Source organism: Lactuca virosa, chromosome 3, assembly GCF_052849685.1.
Source record: "Lactuca virosa cultivar CGN04683 chromosome 3, Lactuca_virosa_CGN04683_v6, whole genome shotgun sequence".
NCBI lineage: Eukaryota > Viridiplantae > Streptophyta > Magnoliopsida > Asterales > Asteraceae > Lactuca > Lactuca virosa.
In genome coordinates, this window is record NC_136428.1 from 53,638,338 (window position 1) to 53,661,548 (window position 23,211).

General features: G+C 37.0%; 2 protein-coding genes across 6 annotated transcripts; one reads left to right on the plus strand and one right to left on the minus strand.

Annotated features, from left to right (window-relative positions):
- Positions 1-6,586: 6,586 nt before the first annotated feature.
- Positions 6,587-11,249, plus strand: LOC145165704 (LRR receptor-like serine/threonine-protein kinase FEI 1). 3 transcript variants are annotated; one of them, XM_079084512.1, is made up of 15 exons: positions 6,587-6,736; positions 7,106-7,205; positions 7,747-7,815; positions 8,019-8,227; positions 8,378-8,585; positions 8,674-8,745; positions 8,849-8,920; positions 9,033-9,104; positions 9,198-9,269; positions 9,384-9,463; positions 9,535-9,696; positions 9,787-10,119; positions 10,189-10,437; positions 10,500-10,675; positions 10,734-11,249. In XM_079084512.1, the coding sequence occupies exons 4-15, from the start codon at positions 8,131-8,133 to the stop codon at positions 10,950-10,952; spliced, it is 1,812 nt and encodes a 603-aa protein (XP_078940638.1). In that variant the 5' UTR covers positions 6,587-6,736; positions 7,106-7,205; positions 7,747-7,815; positions 8,019-8,130; the 3' UTR covers positions 10,953-11,249. The 3 variants fall into 3 exon arrangements, with proteins under 3 accessions (XP_078940638.1, XP_078940637.1, XP_078940639.1); XM_079084511.1 differs by having other exon boundaries at positions 7,106-7,181; XM_079084513.1 differs by having other exon boundaries at positions 7,106-7,181; positions 10,500-10,633.
- Positions 11,250-16,929: 5,680 nt separating this feature from the next.
- Positions 16,930-19,021, minus strand: LOC145165705 (AP-1 complex subunit sigma-1). 3 transcript variants are annotated; one of them, XM_079084514.1, is made up of 8 exons: positions 18,913-19,021; positions 18,687-18,746; positions 18,074-18,160; positions 17,880-17,971; positions 17,672-17,780; positions 17,558-17,593; positions 17,354-17,440; positions 16,930-17,271 (listed from the first exon to the last, which is right to left on the minus strand). In XM_079084514.1, the coding sequence occupies exons 2-8, from the start codon at positions 18,687-18,689 to the stop codon at positions 17,200-17,202; spliced, it is 486 nt and encodes a 161-aa protein (XP_078940640.1). In that variant the 5' UTR covers positions 18,690-18,746; positions 18,913-19,021; the 3' UTR covers positions 16,930-17,199. The 3 variants fall into 3 exon arrangements, with proteins under 3 accessions (XP_078940640.1, XP_078940641.1, XP_078940642.1); XM_079084515.1 differs by having other exon boundaries at positions 18,687-18,810; XM_079084516.1 differs by having other exon boundaries at positions 18,687-18,793; positions 18,913-19,013.
- Positions 19,022-23,211: the final 4,190 nt, after the last annotated feature.

The window sequence follows — 23,211 nt, forward strand, 5'->3', positions numbered from 1 at the left end:
GTGTTTGTAATGTAAAAGAACATTTTTCTGTGATGTAGATTTATAGCAAAAACATAACTAGGTTTATTATGCCTCATTTTGTAATAATAAGGATTCTTACAAATTAATGTCTATTTTTTTGTTATATAATTTTATCATAACAGAAAACACATGCAAAATATGAAGTCATCAAGGTTTAACACTTTGCTCAACATGTTACAAGTGTTATGAAAGTTGTAAACTGTAAATTCGTTTTTACCATTTTTGCACTGATTTAGAAAATCACAGAAAATTCATACGAAACCGAAAACTAGATCCGTAAACTCTGAGAGTTTAGAAAATGTGTCTAGTTTGTTCATAATTTTTATTATGATTTTTAGAAGTTCCTAAACGGTGTGAAAACGTTCATATTCACTGACTGGTCCGAATTCATAGCTACAGTGATAGGCAGTTTTGTAAAAATCACCATAATTAGTAGAAAAGTCGTATGAACGTGTGCAGGTAGTCATTTTAAAGGTATAAACCTGAACTATTTGCATCTAATACAGTTTTGAAAACTAAAATGTTTAAGTTGACCAAAAAAGTCCGTGAATGGAGTTAAACTTTTCTGATGAAAGCTGTTGAATGAGTTTAGTTGTGTTCTTGGTGTTTTAACTTGTATCCCCCCCCCCCATTAAAACTTAAGAAAAACATGAAAAGATAGGGGTATGAACTCACCTTGTGTGATTTCAGTGGGTGGATGTTGAAGAAAGGTAGTGTTCAACTCAAGAACACTTAGAAGGTTGCTTGAAGATTCGAAGAACTAACACAAATATGATGAAGTTTGTGTAAACAACCTATGATTGGAGTAGAAAGGAGTGAAATAATCATATGGAGGATGATAATACTTACCAAAAGTAAAAGAAAAGTCTGGAGAATAGCCTTGAATCTCGAAATTTAGAGAGAGAAAGTGAGAGAGAATGAAGTTTGTTCTTTGGTGGAAAATGAGGGGAATGAGGGAAATGTGAGGAGAGGGGAGGGCTTTCCAGCTCTTGACCAAGTGTGTGGCTGAAAATGGTGGGAAAAGTACTATGGAATGACTAGGTATGGTGGAAGGACAAGGGTGGTTCATGGAGTGGGCATGGGGTGGTTACTTGTGTCATACACTAAAGCAAAGTCAACACTCCACCTCTAAGCCTTACCCATTAGATTTTTATTCTTAAGTAAGGATTTTCCTAAAAACATAATTAAATATGAATATTTAGGGTTTATTATGTTAAAATACGAGTTTGGGTGAAAATCCCGTGTTAAAATCTCGAAAAACGGGCTCAAAACGCTAAAAATATTGAAAACTGGGCAAAAATTGCCAATTTTCGAAATTCAGGGCCGGAGGTTCGGTTCCAGCTCATAGAACCGAAAGTGGATGAGGAACCGAGAGTAAGGTTCGGCTGTGAAGAGTCGCTTCTCGGACCGAAGGTGCGAGGGGAAGGGCCGAAGGTCAGGTCTCGGTCCGACATAACCAGGGAACCGAAATAGACCGAATCCTCGGTCCATTTCGGCTGAGAGGGTTTCGGTTCTGATGCCAAGTTCGGTCCTCAAGGTGCTTCCAACAGCTTCGCTTCTGACAAGGTTTTGGTTCCTTAAGGGAGGTTCGGCTCCTTAAGGCTGTTTTTCGGGTAGACTTCCGGTTTCGAGCGGTTTTCGACTAAATTAAGGGTCGGGATGCCCCGAGTGATACGAAGAAGTTGAGAGGGATTTTGAGAGAGATTTGGGAGAGATTTTACACTCTTGGAGAGATTTCTCATACAGAGAGAGATTTGGGAGAGATTTCGCATACTTAGAGAGATTTCTCATACAGAGAGAGATTTGGGAGAGATTTCACATACTTGGAGAGATTTGGGAGAGATTTCACATTCTTGGAGAGATTTCTCATACTTAGAGAGATTTGGGAGAGATTTCACATACTTAGAGAGATTTGAGAGAGATTTCACATACTTAGAGAGATTTGGGAGATATTTGACATACTTGGAGAGATTTGGGAGAGATTTGACATACTTGGAGAGATTTTGTATACTTAGAGAGATTTGGGAGAGATTTCACATACTTAGAGAGATTTGGGAGAGATTTCACATACTTAGAGAGATTTGGGAGAGATTTCACATACTTAGAGAGATTTGAGTGTTTGGCTTTGAAACGCAAGGTCCGCAAACCTCGTTTAGCCATGTTTAAGGGTCTTACACACCCCCGAAGGGTATGTAATAGTGTTTTATCGCTTTACTACCTCACTTACCCCGATTAGGGTTCAAGAAATCTAAAAATACAAACTTTTCAAGTGATGATTTCTTATTAAAATAGTGAGTTGTACAGTAATTACATAAAGTGAACCCTAGTATACAAGAGTTAGTAGAGTTGACCGGTTTGACTTGTTGACTTTAATTGACTTTGACTTGACCAGAATTTGACGGTTGTCACACCCTCTTTTCTGTCATATTAAGTCCAAAAATCATCTTAATACACTTTATAGGGTTCTCGAGTTGCTCAAACTCCAAGAACGTCCATCAAAAGGAACCAAAAGGGACATATCAACAAGATTTATGAACTAAAAATCATAAATGTGGAAGCTTTATATATTCTAAGGGTCCAAACTCAATCATGAACACTCTCAGGGGATAGGGTTTGTTTTATGAGGAGATGGAGGTTGTGAAATGATGAACCCTGGGGTTAGTATCTTTATATAGGGCCCAAGTGAAAGAAGAGGTTGGATCTTCTTTGATTTCCCTTTCTTTCTTCCCCTGCAACTATAATCTCTTATTTTTTAATTTAATTAGTGGTTTCATTTCCATTCATTATTTTTATTTGATTATATGATAAGATTTTGATTTGATTCTAATTTTTGGTTTGTGATTTAAATTTGGTGCAGGTGATAGTATTAGCGGTGCTAGTGGTTGGTGGATGATGGTGATGGTGGTGATTGGCGATGGTGATAGTGGTGATTGGTGGTGGTGACAATGGTGTTTGGTGTGGTGAGTCCGACAACGATATTGGTGGAGCGGTAACAACAATAATGGTATAATGTGGTTATGGTGGTGATACAGAGATTATATAATTTAGTAATAATACTAGTTTTAAGAAACAGAAAAGACAAAATCAGAAAAATGCAAAAATATGGTCACTTTAGTTATTTCATACGTACTTAACGAAATAACATCGACGAGAAATGTGATACTGATGGGGACCAAAACTGAAAGATTTCCCGACCATAAGAAGTGTCAAATTTTATTTTATTTTTTTGAACGGCGAAATTTTTATTAAACCGCTAGCAAGCAGCTAGGGCAAAGTAGAACAGTAGAAAAGACAAAAGTACAAGAATTACATCAAAGGGAAAATGCACCAAGAAGACCAATTTAAGGAGGTACCCCTCTCCTGTTTTTTATCCACATGAAAAGAGTTCGCCTTAATATCTTCAAAAATATGGGCCTGAGATGGAGTAATATTGTTAAAGGAGCAGTCGTTTCTGGCTTTCCACAAAGACCAAAGAGCAGAAAAAATGATCGCGTGAGTCATCTTTATTTGAGAAGGCGATTTGGCAAAGGAGTGGGAGGCAGAGAGGAGATGTTCAACAGAATTAATATCAGAGAGATCAAGCTCGCACCAGTATTGAACCATACTCCAGACATCTCGAACCCAACAACATTCCCAGGGAAGATGTATAACATATTCAACACCTGCACCACATAGATCACATGTACCAGAGTTCAAAACAACTCCTCTTTTTATGAGATCAGTTTTCACAGGTAACCTATTCAGTACAGCTCGCCAGGCAAAAAAGTTGATTTTAATAGATACCAGATTATTCCAAAAGTGTTTATACTCAAGTGGGGGATAGACTTTTGACTCCCAAGCTCCACGTAAAGAGCTCACAGAGAAAACCCCAGAACTGCAACCACGCCAACTCCATTTATCATATGAGGTACCGATAGAAACCAATGAGAGGTCGTTCAAACAACTATCAAGTTCCAACAGTTCTGTGATGGAGCTAGGAGGACTCCGCCAATTCCATGAGACAACCAACGAACCGTCCATTTTCTGACATCTATCTGCAATGGAACAAATTTTAAAAGGATTCAAGAGCAAAAAGAGAAGGGTATTTAGATCTAAGATCAGAATTCCCAGCCCAATTGTCGAACCAGAAAGAAAAAGAGTTCCCAATCCCTATTACTCTTTTGAACATGTCTTGAAGCGTAATATTTTGAGAACCGAAATCAGAAATAGTGCCAACAATATTTTTCCAAACCCCGGAAACACCTAGCCGAACATGGAACATTTTCCAAGATCTATGTAGGGAGTGCAGAGACTTGATCAGATTGGACCATTGGGCAGACGATTCCACTTTAAGCCTCCAAATCCATTTGGCCAATAGAGCCAAGTTTGAGGCTCTCAAATTTATCACACCCAAGCCACCAAATCTTTTAGGCGTTAGAACTTTATCCCAGCTAACCCAACAGATTTTGTTTCTAGAGTCACACCCACCCCAAATAAATTTTCTACGGATTCTATCGAGGTCATCTATAATCTTCAAAGGAGCTTTAAAGAGCGAGAAGTAAAAAAGGGGTAGACTCCCTAAGACCAAATTAAGTAGAGTAATTCGTCCGCCAAAAGAAAGTGTTTTTGCCTTCCAATTTGACAACTTGTCACAGAATTTGTCGAGGACGGGCTGCCAATTCCGAACCAATGACATATTGGACCCAACCGATAAACCTAAGTAAGTGAATGGAAGAACAGAAGGCTGGCAGTGAAGGAAGTGAGTGAAAGTTCCACAGTGCTTGAGTTAACACCAATACCAAAGACTCGACTTTTTGAAAAATTTACCTTAAGACCAGAGGCTAAGTTGAAGCACCTTAGAATTCTCGCAAGATTGAGGAGATTAGCTTGTGACCATTCTCCGAATAAAAGAGCGTCGTCAACATAGGAGAGATGCGAGAGACGCGGGCCATCATGAGGGAGGTTAATCTCTGAAAAAACACTTAGATCACATGTTTTTGTCATAACCGCATTCAGAGCCTCCATTGCAACCATGAAGAGAAACGGGGCCAGGGAGTCCCCTTGCCTAACGCCCTTGGAGACTGAAAATTCAACAGTTGGGGAACCGTTTACCAGAACCAAGGTGCGAGATGAAGAGAGGCAACCCATGATCCGTGTGCGCCAAAGCTGAGGAAAACCCAATTGTTCCATGATCAACTCCAGGAAAGACCAACTCAAGGAGTCGAAAGCCTTATTAAAATCCACCTTAAATAGAAGTGCCTGTCTTTTAGATCTTTTTAACCAAGAGATGACCTCATTGATCATAAGAGGCCCGTCTAAAATGTTGCGTCCCGCAATGAATGCAGACTGAACCTCTCCCACAACCGAGCCAATAATAGTCCTGAGGCGATTGGCGAAGACTTTTGCAATCACCTTATAAATGCATCCAATTAGGTTAATCATGCGATAATCCGATAGAGAAATCGGATCCTTGGTCTTTGGAACTAGGGAAATAAACGAGGAGTTGCACCCCACGTTGAGAGTACCACCTGTGTGAATCTGGTTAAAGATATTCACGAAGTCAGCTTCAAGAGAGCCCCAAAAGAATTTAATGAACTTGAAAGAGAAGCCATCGGGCCCGGGGGCTCGCTCATTACCACAAGCCCAAACAGCTGCTTTGATTTCAGAGGATATGAAAGGGGCTGTTAGATGAGCTGCATCAGAATCCGAGAGAGTGCGATAAAAATTACAGGAGAGCTTTGGTCTAGATATGAAGGGTTCGGAGAACTTATCATTAAAAAAAGAAAACACCTCATTTTTTATAGCAGCAGGATCAGTTGTCCATATCCCATTAATGGAAAGGCCATGAAGACGGTTATTTGATTGATTGGAATCAATAATCCCATGAAAAAATTGGGAGTTTTCCTCGCAATCCAATGCCCACTTGATCCTAGCTTTTTGTTTGAGATCAAGGCACCTGTTTTGCTCAAGCTCTAGTAATTTCTTTTTCCATTCCAGCCGATTCTCAAGTTTCACACTAGAAAGGCCCCTGGATTCTGCAATAAGATCAAGGGCATCGATCCATTATCTCAGTTTAATCAGCTCACCTAATTCCAATTCTCTCTTTTTGGCATTCCAATCCTTGATCATATTCTTGATCCGCCTAAGCTTACAAGATAGGAGTTTGTCGGGAGGACCCGTGAAAAGAAAAGATCCATTCACGATGTTAACAACCTCCACCAAACTAGTATCATTAAGCCACCTGTTGAAAAATCTAAAAGGAGATGGACCGAAATCCACCACCGCAGTGCTTAACAGGAGCGGACAATGATCAGAAAATTCCCGTGGTAGTCCGTCAAATTTTATAAACCTAGAATCTAACCTACACAACAATATATACCTCACGGACCAAAATAGTAATTTACTAAAAATTCTAATATCATGTTTTTGTTCGGTCAAAGTTGGAGGAGATATTTTGAAAAAGAAAAAAACATGACACGGGTTATGGTCCAACAGTCCAACTTATATGAAGCGAGCGTCGGTCGCACGTATGAACAATCGTTCTCCCACGTGCGACGCCACTCTGTGCTAATTGGTGACGCTGATGCCCTGCCCCATATTTATGTCTAGAGCATCTTCTCTCTCCCCTTCATGATCACACACACACACTCCTTTTTCTATTAGGGGTTTCTCTACTTTACAGCTCAAACTTCCGGCTTCTACTTGCTCAACTCCTCAATTGCAGATCCAAAACACGGTGACTATCAGTTCTATACTGATTAAATTTGTTTTTTATCGGCTTAATTTCAGTAGCGATACATGTAATTTACTTGAATGAAGCAAAAGTAGCTCCAGTTATAGCTGCCTTACTAGCCTTCTGATTGTGTCTAGCCACAATGATGATTTCTGATTTGCTAATAGTGGATAACGTTTGAATGTCTTTATAGATTACACTGTCATTTAGGGGTTTTTGCATATGGGTTTAATACCAAAGGGGTGATAGTAATGATTAGAATAAGGGGCATGTAACTATTATTTCCTAAACGTATCGTTGTGATTGAGGACTATATCAGTACCATGTTAGGTGTTGGGTAGCTATCTGAACATTGTACTTATTCATGGGCAGGGAAGGAGGACATTTCGGCCATACTGCTGCAGAATTTGTACACCAGAAAGAGGAGAGATTAGAAGCCACTTCAATGGTATTATCATCTTCATCTGTATATGTAAAATCCTCAAATCCTCAACATGTGTAAACTGTAACATACATTCATATTCATAAATTGCAGAGGGTTTTAAGCTCGTGACTTCCTTTTATCCTCGTAGATTATTGTTAGCTTAGACATTCCAAAATTCTGTTGTAATGATTGTTCACGATGTTCTTGGTTTACTCTGATAAGCATAATCTTGCTGCATAACATTTCTACTTTATTTTGACCAAGTTACCTTCTAGGATAATATGGATCACTTGCTTATGTTGCAGGTGCATACATGTTATTCTTCTGATAACTCTAGTCATAAGCTATGTGCACTCTGCGGGGTTTTCTTAAAATGTTTTATCTTTAATTATTTCATCATTTTGCACCTACCTGGAAGCTGTGGTATATTGTATTGGAAATGCTTAAGCCTGATTTTCACAAAAGGAAATGTGGTACCCTTAATTGATGCTTTTTCTTTGTTTCTTTATTCACTCTCTTATCCATTTTATAAATCTTATTTCTTGGGTGGTGCTGATGTAGATATTTTCCTTATCTCTCTCTTTCTCAGGTTTCTAATAATAATAGTCGATGAACTTCTGGTCTTCAGCCTAAATAGAAAGTTGTCTTCTGCTGCCAGGTTATACTTTCATCTCAGAGCAATCAAATCAACAAATTATTAATTTTTAAATCTTTCACGAATCACTTGTCCTAATTCACAAAAGATGCATATGATGCAATAATGGTTGTTACTTAATGCAAATAATTCTTGTGATAAATTTATATATTTTCTTTTCGTGTTATTGAATTATTCTCTTAAATGGAAACTTGTACATCCTGCAGCTGCTAGATGGTCACGTTAATCAGCAAATGTGTTTCCAAGGGAGATTTTTTGATGCCTTGTGTATCAGATGATCTGTAGGAATTTTATTTATTATGCTCAATCAGCACAGCAATGGGAATTCTCCTTAAAGATTTTCAAGGGTCATTGCCATTGTACATTCTATTGCTATGTTGTTTGGTGGACATATGCCAAAGTCTCACTGCAGATGGTATGTCAACTTTATTCCTTCTTATTTGTTGTTGTTTTTTTTTAAGGATGTAAATGACCATCTTCAAATCATAATCATATTTTGATATCAGTATGTTTTCTATGATGCAATCTTTTAAGAATTTTAGAATGTTTTGTGTTAATTGTTTAGGTGAAGCTCTTGTGAACTTCCGGACAAGCATTATTAGTTCAGATGATGTTCTTGGTCAATGGAGACCAGAGGATCCTGATCCATGTGGATGGAAAGGGGTAATATGTGATCAAAAAACCATGAGAGTTATATCTTTGAATGTTTCCAATCACAAGTTAAAGGGACTCATATCACCAGATATTGGAAAGCTAGATCACTTGAAATTCTTGTATGTGATTTTTAAACTCTTTTTAACAACTTTTTGCATGCTTAATAGTTAATACAACTACTGATGCTGTATATGTGACATGCTGTAGAGATCTTCATTACAACAATTTTTATGGAGAAATTCCTCCAGAGTTGGGAAATTGTACAGAGCTGCAAGGATTGTAAGCACAAGTTGTTGTAATATGATATGATTGGATTATATTCTTGTTTTTTGAGATATTGATGATCGCTTCCTTTTTTTTTCTGTTGTTATTATTTTGACAGATTTTTGCAGAATAATTACTTGAGTGGATTTATTCCTACTGGATTGGGAAACCTTTCGAACCTTCAAACATTGTAAGTTAACTCTTTTATGGTAGCTTTTGAACACTTTAAGTACAATTATAAAAGCTGTGCATTTGAAATTGTATCATCTGATAACTAATATACATTTTGCTTCTTGTTGCAGGGATATTTCTAGTAACTCTCTTGATGGTAGAATTCCCACATCACTTGGGAATTTGAGGAACCTTCTAAACCTGTAAGCATGATTATTTTCTTTTCCCCATTTGATCTTTTTTAAAATATTATTTTCCAACCTTCTACTGACTTTAATTCTTTGTTACCCATGAAGCAATGTCTCATCCAATTTTCTAGCTGGGCCAATCCCAACAGATGGTGTTTTTGACCAATTTGGAAGTAACTCGTGAGTTCTGAACTTAAATTTCCTAATTATCACATATTTTATTATCTAAAAAAATGAAAATAAAAATGTGTTGTAAGGCAAAGTTGGTGCTTACTTTTGGTTGGATACCTACAGGTTTGTTGGAAACAGTGACTTATGTGGGAAGCAAATTAATAAGTTATGCAAAGATGAAGTTGGAAATCAACAGCCTACAGGTTTTATTTTCTTCCTTGTAAAAGTTGTTGGTTGACTTTTTACATTTGAGTGATTTATTTTGTTTGTGTAGGGAGTCAAAATGTGAAAAAGAATTCTGGAAGGTTACTTATTAGTGCTTCTGCTACTGTTGGTGCATTGCTTCTTGTTGCCCTCATGTGTTTCTGGGGTTGTTTTCTCTATAAAAAACTTGGGAAAAATGATGCAAAAGGGATTGCAAAGGATGTGAGTGGAGGTAAGTAAAGATTGAAATAAGTTTTAAATAGAATAATATGAGCTTTATAATTATTAATAAGAGTATTTTTTTTGTTATTGATTGGTTCAGGTGCATCGATTGTGATGTTTCATGGAGACTTGCCATATTCATCAAAGGATATAATAAAAAAGCTGGAAGCTTTAAATGATGAGCATATAATTGGTGCTGGAGGATTTGGAACAGTCTACAAGCTTTCAATGGATGATGGAAACGTTTTTGCTTTAAAAAGAATCGTAAAATTAAACGAAGGATTTGATCGTTTTTTTGAGAGAGAGCTTGCAATTCTTGGAAGCATCAAACATAAATACTTGGTGAATTTGAGAGGATACTGCAATTCTCCAACTTCAAAACTCTTGCTCTATGACTACTTAGCAGGTGGCAGCCTAGATGAAGCTCTCCATGGTAATAATTTTGTTTTATAATAATTTTGTTGTTGTGATTGAGATTGAGGGAGGAATTATTTGTTATCAGAAAATGGTGATGAACAACTGGCATGGGAGACACGGGTGAAGATAATCATGGGAGCTGCAAAAGGGCTGGCTTATTTGCATCATGACTGTTCCCCTCGAATTATACACCGTGATATAAAATCAAGCAACATTTTGCTTGATGGAAATTCCGAAGCTCGGGTTTCTGATTTTGGACTTGCAAAACTGCTGGAAGATGAAGAATCTCACATCACCACCATTGTTGCAGGAACTTTTGGATACTTAGCTCCAGGTAACAAACCAACATCAATCAAAAAGTATATGTACATGTTATTTAATTATTGTTTGATGCAGAATACATGCAAAGTGGTAGAGCAACAGAGAAGACGGATGTTTATAGTTTTGGTGTGCTGATGCTTGAGGTTGTAAGTAGAAAGAGGCCCACGGATGCTTCTTTCATAGAGAAAGGCCTTAATATTGTTGGCTGGGTATGTCATGTGATGTCATCCATCTATTGTTTGTCTTTTGTGGTAAGATACATGTTTTTTTTATTTCTGTTATTTGATTTAATTTTTGATTTTATTGCAGTTGAATTATTTGGTGACGGAGGATAGGCAGCGAGAGATAATTGATGGAGAGTGTGAGGGGGTGGAGGCGGAGACATCTGATGCTCTGCTGTCGGTTGCAATTCAGTGTGTGAGTCCGAGTCCTGAAGATCGGCCCACAATGGACAGGGTCGTCAAAACACTTGAATCCGAGGTTATGACTCCATGCCCAAGCGACTTCTATGATTCTGCATCCGATTGAATTCCATTTTCTGCAAAATTCATTTTCCACGTCATCACCCAATTCCAATCCATTCTTTCAAGCAGTAAGAAGAGTACCAATTTTTTTTGGGCTTGTGTTATTACAAATTTACCCCACCCCTTCCCCTTCCCCTTCCCCTTTTGTGATGATATAACATTTACTTGGTAATTAGTTAGCCACATGTGTATAGGTAATAGGACCTCTTTCTTTCTTGGTGATGATGCCATTTCTGTATAATATGCTCTGCTCACTCTTCTTATTTATTTAAAATTCAAAATGCAAGTTTTTCATCAATAACATTTCATTTCTCCTGCAATAATAATAGGTCCTGTGTCTTTTTCATAACAGAAGAAAACATGATTGCAGAAATTTGTATTGTATTTGTGAGGTGGATGATACATGTCTCAAAACACATTAGCGACCAGATCACACTCTCACAAAAATAAGTTAATCACTCACTCTACTTGTACATAATTTTCAAACTTCAAAAATTAATCTTATTATTATTATTATTTTTATTCTATTTCTAAATTTATACCTTTCGTCCATAATAGAACTTAGAACCCTCATCACAACATTTGAATGGACACCTATATGTTGATACAACTAGGTCAAAAAGAGAAATAAACCAAAGAAAAATCAATTCATTTTAATGCCCTTGCTGTTTCCAAGTCAGGGTTTTTATAAGATAACATACAAAAAATGTAAGGGAAAATGACGTATAGGCCCTATAATGTTTTTAGGGTTTATCTATTTAGCCACTTAACTTATTTTGTGGCTTAATAAGGTAACAAATTACTCTTTGTCGGGTCGATTAAGTCCTTATTTCAATTGTGAAGGAGTTAGCCGGTCATTTTAAGTCCACCTCCTTCTACTAACACCACATCGGATGCTGACCGTGACTTTCGTCTAATGCCATGTCATTAATTAGTCGCTTCCTTCTTACTGTCGATATATGCTTTATAAAAGAACCCTTTTACCTCCACTGTTCAACACTTCATCGATAAACCTTTTTTTGTGAGCTGCTTCTGCATCCTCAAGCATGGAACCTGTATTCTTACAAGTAGATGTCCACTTCCAAGGAATGTTCGCCAGAAACCCCATACGCTACACCGGTCGAATTACTCAGAGGTTTTCGGACATCGATTTCGCAGGAATGGACAAGGATGGGTGTGTTGCGTTCATCGAAAGGTTCACTGGGGAAAAGTGTGAGAAACTCTATTACTGCCAACCTGATATTGATTTTCCAAAAGGTTTGACTCTAATCTGCAATGACCCCGATTATTACGACTTCATAGCAATTGCATATGAATGTGGTGTTATACTCCCTATGTATGTAGACCATTTTGGGAATAGTAACACACAGGAATGGTTGGATGAACACAAAAATGAGTTTGTTGGTAACGTACAGGAAGAAGTACTTGATGGTGTAGGACTGGTTAAGGAAGTTGCAACAGGGCATCGGGATGTGGGTGACACAAACGATGAGGAAGCGAATGGCGGCGATGCTGACGACGAGGATGAGGATGTCGATGACGATGAGGATGACCATCATAAGCCTCATTTTTTTATAAAGGGTAATGAGATTCAGGTAGACATGGGTGAGAAAGCAGGTGTATGTGAGGCAGTAGAAGAAGACATGGGTGACAATGAAGATGTTTATCCCGAATTGCCAAACATTTTCAATGATAAGCTCAATTGGAAGGAGCAGGAACCTGTTTTAGGTATGAGGTTTGAGAGTCCTAAGCAATTGAAACACATGCTTTGTAACTATGCTGTCGCGAATGGTTATCAATTATGTTTTGTTAAGAATGATACTAGGCGATTACTTGTCAAATGCTGTGATGGAAAATGTACTTTTAGGCTTTGGGGTTCTTGGATGAGTGTTGATAAGTATTTCCAGATAAAGTCTCTTATCGGTGAGCATAATTGTGCACAAAATTTCAAATTCGGATCAATTGTGACTTACAAATGGATAGGGACCCACTTTAAGCACCAATTTTATAACAATCAAAAGATGAGCGTCCGATTACTTAGAGAGGAGGTAAAAACCGCTTTTGGGATTAATGTGAGTATGAGTCAGTGTAGGCGAGCCAAGAATTATGCATTGAGTCTAGCTGAAGGCACAATAGCTGAAAATTATGCAAGAATATGGTCATATGGTGAGGAGATTAGAAGATCAAATCCTGGATCGACAGTTAAAATTTGTGCTGATTCAATGCCTGATGGTAAGAATTATTTCAGCAAAATATACATATGTTTTGCTTTGGTAAAAGAGGGATGGGGGGAGGATGTAGGAGGATCATTAACCTGGATGGTTGTTTTCTGAAAAGTTTTTGTCAAGGGGAGTTGCTTTGTGTTGTGGGTAGAGATGCTAACAATGGAATATTCCCGATTGCTTGGACAGTTGTTAGTGTGGAAAACAAAGATAATTGGAAATGGTTCATAGAAACTCTTTCAGAAGATTTGCAATGTTGGAATGATGGACATGGTATGGTTCTAATTTCGGATCAACACAAGGTATGGTTCAAAACTAGTGCATGTTCTAAAATTACTAATTGCTATTCTAATTTCAAACATTAATGTGACTTATGTAGGGTTTGATTGAGGCAGTAAAGGAAGTATTTCCAGCAACCGAACATAGGCAGTGTGCTAGACATATCTATGCGAATTTTAGAAAGAGATTTAGTGGATCCAAGTTTGAAAATATGTTTTGGAAAGCGAGCAAGGCAACAACTGAAGCACAATTTAATGTAGTTATGAAAGAGATTGGAAAATTAAATCCGGAAGAAGTTGTGCATCTTATGGATAGAGATCCAAAGACTTGGTCTTTGGCTTTTTTCAGAGTTCATAATTCTTGTGAGTTAGTAGAGAATGGTTTTTCAGAGAGTTTTAATAGTGTGATTTTGGATGCCCGGCAGAAACCAATAATAAGCATGTTAGAGGACATTCGTATATATGTGATGCAAAGGATGGTGACTATGAAACTAACCGGACAAGGATGGAATCGTTATTCTGTTTGTCCAAATATCAGAATACAGTTGAATATGCTCCAGACTGAGCAAAGGTTTGTACATTTATCCAATTACATTAGTACCTTACTCTTCACATCTCATGATATTTGCGGTTTTCATCTATATATGTAGGCATTGACAGGTCATATCTTGTGGGGGGATGAAGTTTGAGGCAAGGAAAATGGACGAGGCGTTTACTGTTGATGTTGAAAAAAAGGAATGCAGCTGCAGGCTATGGCAACTTAATGGATATGGCTGTGTACACTCAGTTGCCACCTTAGCCTACTTAAATATCACACCTGATGGTCCATATGTAGATCCAATGTACTTGGCTGCATTATACCATAATACTTACAAACAGCCAATCCATGGTATGAATGGAAAAAATTTGTGGCCTTCTACTGACTTGATACCCCCTTTGCCTCCATTGAAAAGACGTATGCCAGGCAGGCCAACAATAAAGAGAAGAAGAGATGCTTCTGAACGGATGGGAAAACACACTGTCTCCAAGGCAGGGAAGAAAGTTTCTTGTAGTATATGTAAGGAGAAAGGAAACAACAAGGCAACTTGTAGTAAAGGTGTAGGGACATCCAAACAAAATGGAACAAAGAAACAAAAAACTATACCTACGCAGGAGTCTGTAAACGTTGCCACAGGGGTTGGGGATGATGAGGTAATGGTAGATGCTAGTGATGCTTTGGAGAGGACTGGTAAGGAAGAGCAGATGGTGGGAGTCAATGGACAGGAGGAAGGGGTGAAGGTCAATGCTCGTGTTCATCAAGTCAAGCATGTTAAACCGCTTAACAAACGAAAGAAGTCAGAAAGAATCATTAAAATGAAGCTTGTAAAAAATGTGGGAGGTGAAGGTAGCAGTCTTGCAACGGCCATGGAGTTGGATTAGATAATTGTTTGTTATTTGTAGTGAATGTGTGTTGCAATAAACAAATGATCTACGTATGTTCTTTTATGGTCAACTATGTTGTTTTGTTATGTGGTAAGTTGTTATATGGAATGTTATTGTTGTCCCGTGCCACGAATATGTAGGGCTTTTATGGGCATTTTAGTCATTACAAAGTAAATTGACCAATTTGGATGTGGGGGTAATTAAGTCATTGTAAATTGACCATTTTGGGTGTGGGGGTAATTACGTCATTGTAAATTAACCATTTTGGATGTGGGGGTAATTAAGTCATTGTAAATTGACCATTTTGGATGTGGGGGTAATTAAGTCATTGTAAATTGACCATTTTGGGTGTGGGGGTAATTAAGTCATTGTCAAAAACAGGGTACTTGTGACTTAATCCATTCAACATGAAAAAAGTCCATCTTTAGAAAACTTCCCTATATTTTTTTTCCAAAAAAGGTTTGCAGACAAGCAGACACAATGCATCGTGTGCAAAGATATTGTTTAGTTTTGTCCCTTTTCCCAAACTGCACCATTTGTGGTCCCTGTCTATGTGCATTAAAAAAGTATATTCATTTTGCTTTGGCTTGTGGTCCCGTCCCAGTCGATGGACATCCACATGATTGGCTTGGGAACAAGTTCTTGAAACATATATAATCCCCAAATGTTTCTTTCTTTCATGCACACATACAGATACAGGTGTAAGACAAATTTTTTTAATAATAACATTTTAAAACACATTTCAGTCATGGGTTTGTTTACATCACTTTCTGCTATTGAATAACCTATTACAGATCATCGACAAAAAATTTCATCAAAAAACGATGACCATCAGCAGCCCAGGCAACACCACCACCAAATCTACACACCAACATCACAGACTAATACCAGCAACACACTAAACAACATAAATAACACACCAAAACACAAACCCAGGACTGAAATGCTTCAACCTACACAACTTTTTTTAGTTAAAGAACATATACGTCACCACAGACACAGTAACAACACCAACAATCCCAATACAATACTTCAGCTTCTTACGTTTGTTGTGCTGGAAGACCATCTTCACATATGCTCCTTGCAAAGAAACGAAATGATTTTTAAGATCAGCAACGATATTTGAGATATTCGACTGACCAGCGCGAACGTCATCGACCTCACGGTTCATGGCATCCAAGTCTCGATTAACTGCCTGACGGAGCTCACGCAATTGGTCTTGGAAGTCCTCCCGTATAAGAGATAGTTCCAGCTGGGTTTGCAGTAGATTGATGGCCATGTCTTCGTTGGTTACACCATTCGAATGATTCTCATCCATGTGACGACGGTAGTTTGGAGACCAGTTGTGTTCTGCATGTGCGATCGAAGGCATTTTGGAGTAAACTTAGAGACGAGATTGGGGTAATGAAGTTTGCAGATGTGCCATTTTAGGTCAAGAAAGTCTTGATTTTATATGGAGTCGCTTGAACAGTCGATCCTTGCTCCTTACGATTCACCTTCAATACGACGTCGTTGCGGTAGTTCGACGCCTTTAAATTCTTGCCATGTCATCGCTTACGTGTTAGGCTAGGTTTATGTGGCAACGTATACCGGCTACAATAGGTGAAAGGGATTATATTGATAGGTAACAGATACTTCGTTCCCTTATTAAACCACAAAATAAATTAAGTGGCTAAATGGATAAACCCTAAAAACATTATAGTACGTCATTTTCCCAAAATGTAACCATATATCTTTCCAAGTCCTTGTCCCACATTGACAAAGTTAAATCACAATTTTATTCGCCCAAAGTCAAATCTCTATAACCTTTAACATACACGTTTTTTAACAGTTTAAAAATGTCCGATCCACCCCTTTGTTTGTAGGTATGATATATTTTGTGTCTTATAAGTTACAAAAGATTTTTGTAACTTGTCCCTTATTTGATTCTAACCTTATAAGATTAACGCTTAAAAGTTAATTATAAATGTACATCTTCTAAAGTACATTCATTTTACATGTAATTTGCCTATATGGTATAAATTCATATTTGTTTATGCATGAGATCTAGACAACCATATTTATCAAACACATATTTATTTTTAGAAGACTATGAAGCATGTAAACACTTGCAAGTTAAGATATATCGTTGTTACACATCTAGAAACTCAAAATGAACAAATACACACATCCATACATTTGATTAATATCAGTTGACTTTTCAAATTTCAAAATTCTAACACTTAAAAAAAAGATTTCCACACAAACAAAAGGGAAAAAACAACAGAAAAAGATAGTAAAAATGAGATGTGAATATATCAATATGATAGAGATAAGGGCAAGTAGAAGCTTATTTGGTTGCCTGTGCAATTATATTGCTTATAGAATTTGCTTCTTCTTTAGCAGCCTCCACCAAAGAATCCTGCAAACACAAAAACCACCAAAACTTCAGCCACTCACAACCCGCCACATGGACATGTGCCACCGGGATTTTTAAATCTTACCTGTGCTGCCACTAGACGGGCCACCGTCTTCTTGCTCGATTCCTGAAGCTCTCCTGCTATTAGCACCTCATCCAGTATATAATAAGCCTGCAACAAAACATGACAGAACACAACAGAACAGGTTGTACTATCATACTGTGTTTGACTGTTTGACTTTGACTGAGACTGATGTGAATAGGACAAAAACTGAAAGCGAAAACATACCTTGTGAAAATTAAAGATCAGGTCCAGCTCACAAACCTATCATACACAAATTCAAAATTTTATAAAATACTAAACAACACATTTCCAATATTTCTTATAGATTAGATGGCTTACACTTCCGAAATAGCGATCTAGAATCTCAACATAATGATGAATAATTTCAAGGACTTCCAATTCATTGTCTTCCTGGTTGATGCACATACAGAAGTAGAGACTGGCATATCTGATAAGTTTTTTTATTTTTTTTAAAAAAAAAGTTACAAAAAAATGAGCAATAAAGCTTCTTTAAAAATGGAAACGTTGTATTAATTTTAAGGGATACCGTTTATAAACGACTTTAAATCCTCTCCACTCAACAAAGTTGCAAAGCTTGGGACCACGTGTGAGAATCATCCCACTCAGCTCTCGTATTACCTACATAAAGTCCATGAATGTCAGTAATATTATGAAACATAAGAAAAAGTGAAATACATAAATCAAAAAGATGACAACTTGTTAATTCTTGCAATTACATACCTTACTTCTTTCTTTCTGGGTATAAGGTGAATACCATTTTGTCAACCTGACTTTTCCTTGTCGACTTATTAACAGAACAAAATGAATCTGCAACAAAAAATTAGTTATAACATATCATTTCCAAGTTTCAATGCCACAAATGCTCATATCTATACATTTACACCAATTGCATAAATGATAAATCTAAATTCCTGATTTTATAAACTTCTGATCCTTACTACTCTTGTTACATTTGACCTGCACTTGCAGAAAACCTAGTTCACAACATGATAGATTTAGATGTCACTCAATTAAGTTCATGGGATGCATCACCCCACCACAAGAACCCTAAAAGAGAAATAACACAGTTCTAGTCGTTGTATAGTCCCTTTTGTTCCACAATTAATGCTCATTCTAGAAAGAAGCATTGTTTCAAAATAATTAGCGTGAAAAAAGGCACTATCCTAGTTCCTGAGCACAATCAAATGCATCCTTGGTCTATGCGAACATTGAGAATTAATGATGATTGTTAGATGGTTTTTTCTAGATATGTAAGCAACTGATGATAGAAACCCTAATTCAATAAAATGGTTATGAAAACGCAACTAGTTAAAAAGGATTTACAAGCTCTCACCATGGCTCAAACTTCTGCGAGAAAAACCTCGTTTGCCGTCAGATCCGATCGAAAACTCTACTGAAGAAGATGAAATAACCTCGCATTTATTACAAAACTTGCCCAAACTAAAAGAGAAAAAAATCTACGTGTATATGAAAATTCAATCAGAATTTAACAATTATTTTGAATGATTAAAACATAAAGTGGTCGGGATCAAGAGATAGAGAGGAGATGGAAAGTAAACCTCGAAGAGAGAAAATTGAAGGGTTGGATTTGCCTTGATCGTCGCCGGTGGAACAGAGCACTTCTATACAAAGGGACTTCTATTTTGTTGAACAAAGTGTGAATCTATTTCTTATCAGCTTATTATTACATGTATTATATTACACGAAAAATAATTTATTTTTTAGAAATTTTTATAAGAAAAATAAAAAATAGTTTAGGCATGTTGTTCGGATATACCTGGCGGGTTTCGGGTTTTGGGTAAATATCAAGTAAAACTATAACCGAAACCCGAACCAAATTGAATTTTGGGTATTTGGGTTTCGGGTTGGGTCGCGTGAATTTTAAGATACATGCCTATCGTTCGGATATATCCGTCGGGTTTCAGGTTTTCGGGTAAATATCAAGTAAAATTATAACTGAAACCCGAACCAAATTGAATTTCGGGTTGGATCGGATGAATTTTAAGATACTTGGTTTTTTAAACAATAAATCAAAATTTCATTACAAAAAATATACATACATACTAGGCCTATTTTTTAATTAAAACAAGTGACATGTATATATTTTATTATAAAAATTAAAAATCATAAGATAAAATTGCAAAAATGTCCTTAGGTATGCATTTTTTTGGGGTTTCAGTCTAAACCTTGATTTTTTTTGGATTCATGGTCCTTTTGGCCTAGTTTGTACGTAGAATTTGTCCCCAGACTTAACTTCCGTTAAATTGTTGTTGTTAACCCCCTCATGTGCCTCCCACATGAGGGTATATTTGTCTTTTCATTTCTAAAGGACCATTTTTGCACCTGAAAAAAATATATCCCCATTTAAAAAAAAAAAATTAATACCTATTTATTTATTTTAATAATTAAAAAATAAAAGAGGTCTCTCTCTCTCTCTCTCTCTCTCTCTCTCTCTCTCTCTCTCTCTCTCCATCTTCCCTTTTCTTCTTCCCAAAAAACATTGTTGAAGAAGCATCACCCAAAATCCCATGTCGAGCATCAAACAAACAAACACGCCCTTGGATGGCTATTTCAGGCGAGATCACGAGGAGCTACAACCCCAAACACCCCACCTCAACCGTTGTTGTTGTAGCTGTTCTGATTCCCTTCCGAATCGTTGTTATCGATGACGAGAAAGAAACCACGATGAGGCTCGCCGGGGAGCAGCCTCGCCACCTCCTTCGGTTGTTCATCGCATCTTCCCCCCTTCGCACATTTCCTCACCAAAGTTGCTATCGCAGCTTACCTGTTTCCCTCGGATCTTCCTTCCTTCCTTCTCCTTCGCAGATCAATGCTTAAGCAGCCCTTGCTGTTTCCGATCTTATTCTTCCTTCATCGGTCCCGATTGAGCACCTGTGACACTCCCTTTGATCGGCGACTGCATATGCCTCCCTCCCATGTGTGTTTTGATGCCGGATCGGGAAAAGGAACAGTGAAGGAGGGCTCGTCGGAGATCGACGCCACCCCTCCCCACAATCGCCAGCCACTGCCGGAGACTCCAATCTTCAGTCTCGTTCGTTTCTTTCCTTACTCGATCTGAAAACCACATTTATTACAAATCTGAAAACCAGGGTTGGAGATGGTGGTTGAAAGGTGGTGTATGGCGGTGGTTTGTGTGATATGCTTGAAAGATGAAGACGTTGAAGATGATGAAAATTGACTTGAAGGTTTGTGGCAGGGAAATGGTGTGTAATGTGTGTGTTTCTTCAGGTTTACCACACAACGAGAGAGAGAGAGAGAGAGAGAGAGAGAGAGAGAGAGAGAGAGAGAGAGACATCTTTTATTTTTTAATTATTAGAATAAATAAATAGGTATTAATTTTTTTTAAAAAGAATGAGATATATTTTATTCAGGTGCAAAAATGGTCCCTTAGAAGTGAAAAGACAAATATACCCTCATGTGGGAGGCACATGAGGGGGTTAACAGCAACAACTTAACGGAAGTTAACTCAGGAGACTAATTCTACGTACAAACTAGGCCAAAATGACCATGAATCCAAAAAAGTCAAGGTTTAGACTGAAACCTCAAAAAAATACATACCACAGGGACCGTTTTTGCAATTTTGTCGAATCATAATGTGAACAAGTTACCATTCCTCTTCACATGGTTGGTTTTCATCTATATATATATATATATATATATATATATATATATATATATATATATATATATATATATATATATATATCCTTTTTCTTTTTCTTCTTAATTCAATTTTAATCTGTTTTTTTTTCTTGATTAAAAGATTGTTATTACAATTGTGATTTTCTTGACATTTAAGCATTTGGGTATATGCTTCTTTGTGAGGTAAACTTATTATGATCATGAGCAAAACATTTTATCAATTGTTTTAATACTGGGAACAAAATTTTACCCTCCAAATAGTTTATATTTTACCTATAAATTTTGAGTTTAATTACCGATTTACCTATTTTTATTGTTATAAAAGATTGATTTTAGACATGCTAAGTGTGTTAACATGGTCCACACATTGGAATTGAGAAATGATCACTTACCCAACTTTTGCAGCTGATCTTTATTTTTTTTTAAATTCCTCTCTGGGTACTAGTAATTAGTAAACACCAAAAGGGTAGTTTAGTCTTTAGATATATTCGTGGGTACTAGTAATTAGTAAACACCAAAAGGGTAGTTTAGTCTTTAGATATATTCGTAGGGTTCGATGGAAGAATCAAGAAATAGACGAGGATTTTTTTGACGTGAATGATTGGGAATGAGAGTAAATAACATTATGGATAAGCGGATATTAACTAACTAGTTTATAATCCGTGGGAACCATAGTTACAAAAATAAATTAAATTTTTATAGTAAAAACTCAAAATTATTAATCAATTATTTTAAATAAATTCTTAATTAAGAGATTTTTTTTAGTTATATAACATTATAATCATTGATTTAAATAAATATGTGAAATTATATCACTTTATAATTTGTATTAATTTTATTTTAATTTCTATTTTAATGTTATTAATTTAATGTAATTAGAGTGAGAAATTTAAATTTTAAAATAGAGAATCAATAGGTTGACAAGTGGTATGCATTAATTAAGATGCATAATAGGGTGACACATGGCAAAATGAGAATAAAATATGCATTAATTAGGAGACTAATAGGATGACACATGTCAAAAGAAGAATAAAATTATTCTTTTATTAGAATAGGAAGATGAACCCTTTATTTTTAAAATAAATCGGGTATTACCCGAAAATATATCTGACCTAATAAAAAATTAGGTTACCCGAATACCTAAAAATATATACCCAACTTACCTAACCTGATTTGCCCGAATTGAAAACGGGTCGGACGGGTAATTCGGGTTTCGGTTATTTTCGTGTAACGTCGAGTTTCAGCTATGTTTCTTTTTAGTAAGTTTATATGTTGGATGTTGGATTTCTGGTGGCCACGGCGTGGTGATGGAGTCCCACGGCGTGGCCAAGGCCAAAGTTGAGCTTTGAGCTAGCGCCACAGCATGACTTCTATTCGCCACAGCGTGGCCGTTGTTTAGTGGCAAACCCTAATCTGGGGTTTGAACCCCTTTAAGGGAATGTGATGGCTAGGGTTGCCCACCCTCATCCTCAATCACTCTCCCTCAACCTCCAAGTGAAAACCCTAGCCTCAATTGCTACGCTTTGAGCTTTTATGTGTTTTGGTGTTGTTTTGAAGAAGAAGAAGGCACCCTTGAGCTTTGTTTCAGCAAACAACTTTCCCCATCTACCTTGAGCACGTTATCGGACTCTTCTAAGTCCCCAAGATCCAATCTTTATGTTATTTGTCTCTAGATCTAGCCCTTTTGTCCCTAAATCTTCATGGTGTGAGAAATTGAAAGGTTGGATCTCATAAATTTGACAACTTTGTGGATCCATGTGGTCATTTAGTGTCATATGTTCCAGATTTGAGAATCTATGGAGTTTTTGGTCCCATGCTCAAGCTTAAGTTCCTTATTTCCATGTTTTTTTTACCTAAAATGGAAAGGACGTGCATTGGAAATGCATGTTTATAAAGCTACGAACTTTATGGCTTATTAGGTGTAAGAAACCATTCTGGAAACCTTGGGTGAACAACTCTAGAGATTGGATGCTTAATGGGTGACTTTATGCATTTAGTCACCTTTAAGGAATTAGGGTTTGGGATCTTGACTTTTTAAGGTGTCTTAATGGATAAAGTTGGAAACTTTATCAATCAAGACCATGGGCAGGACCATATCTGAGCTTTGAAGCTCTTGAAGTTGTAGGAAAATGGCTTAATGGATTAAGTTGTCCAGACCAGTCCCCACGACGTGGTCTTAGGTTTCCATGACTTGA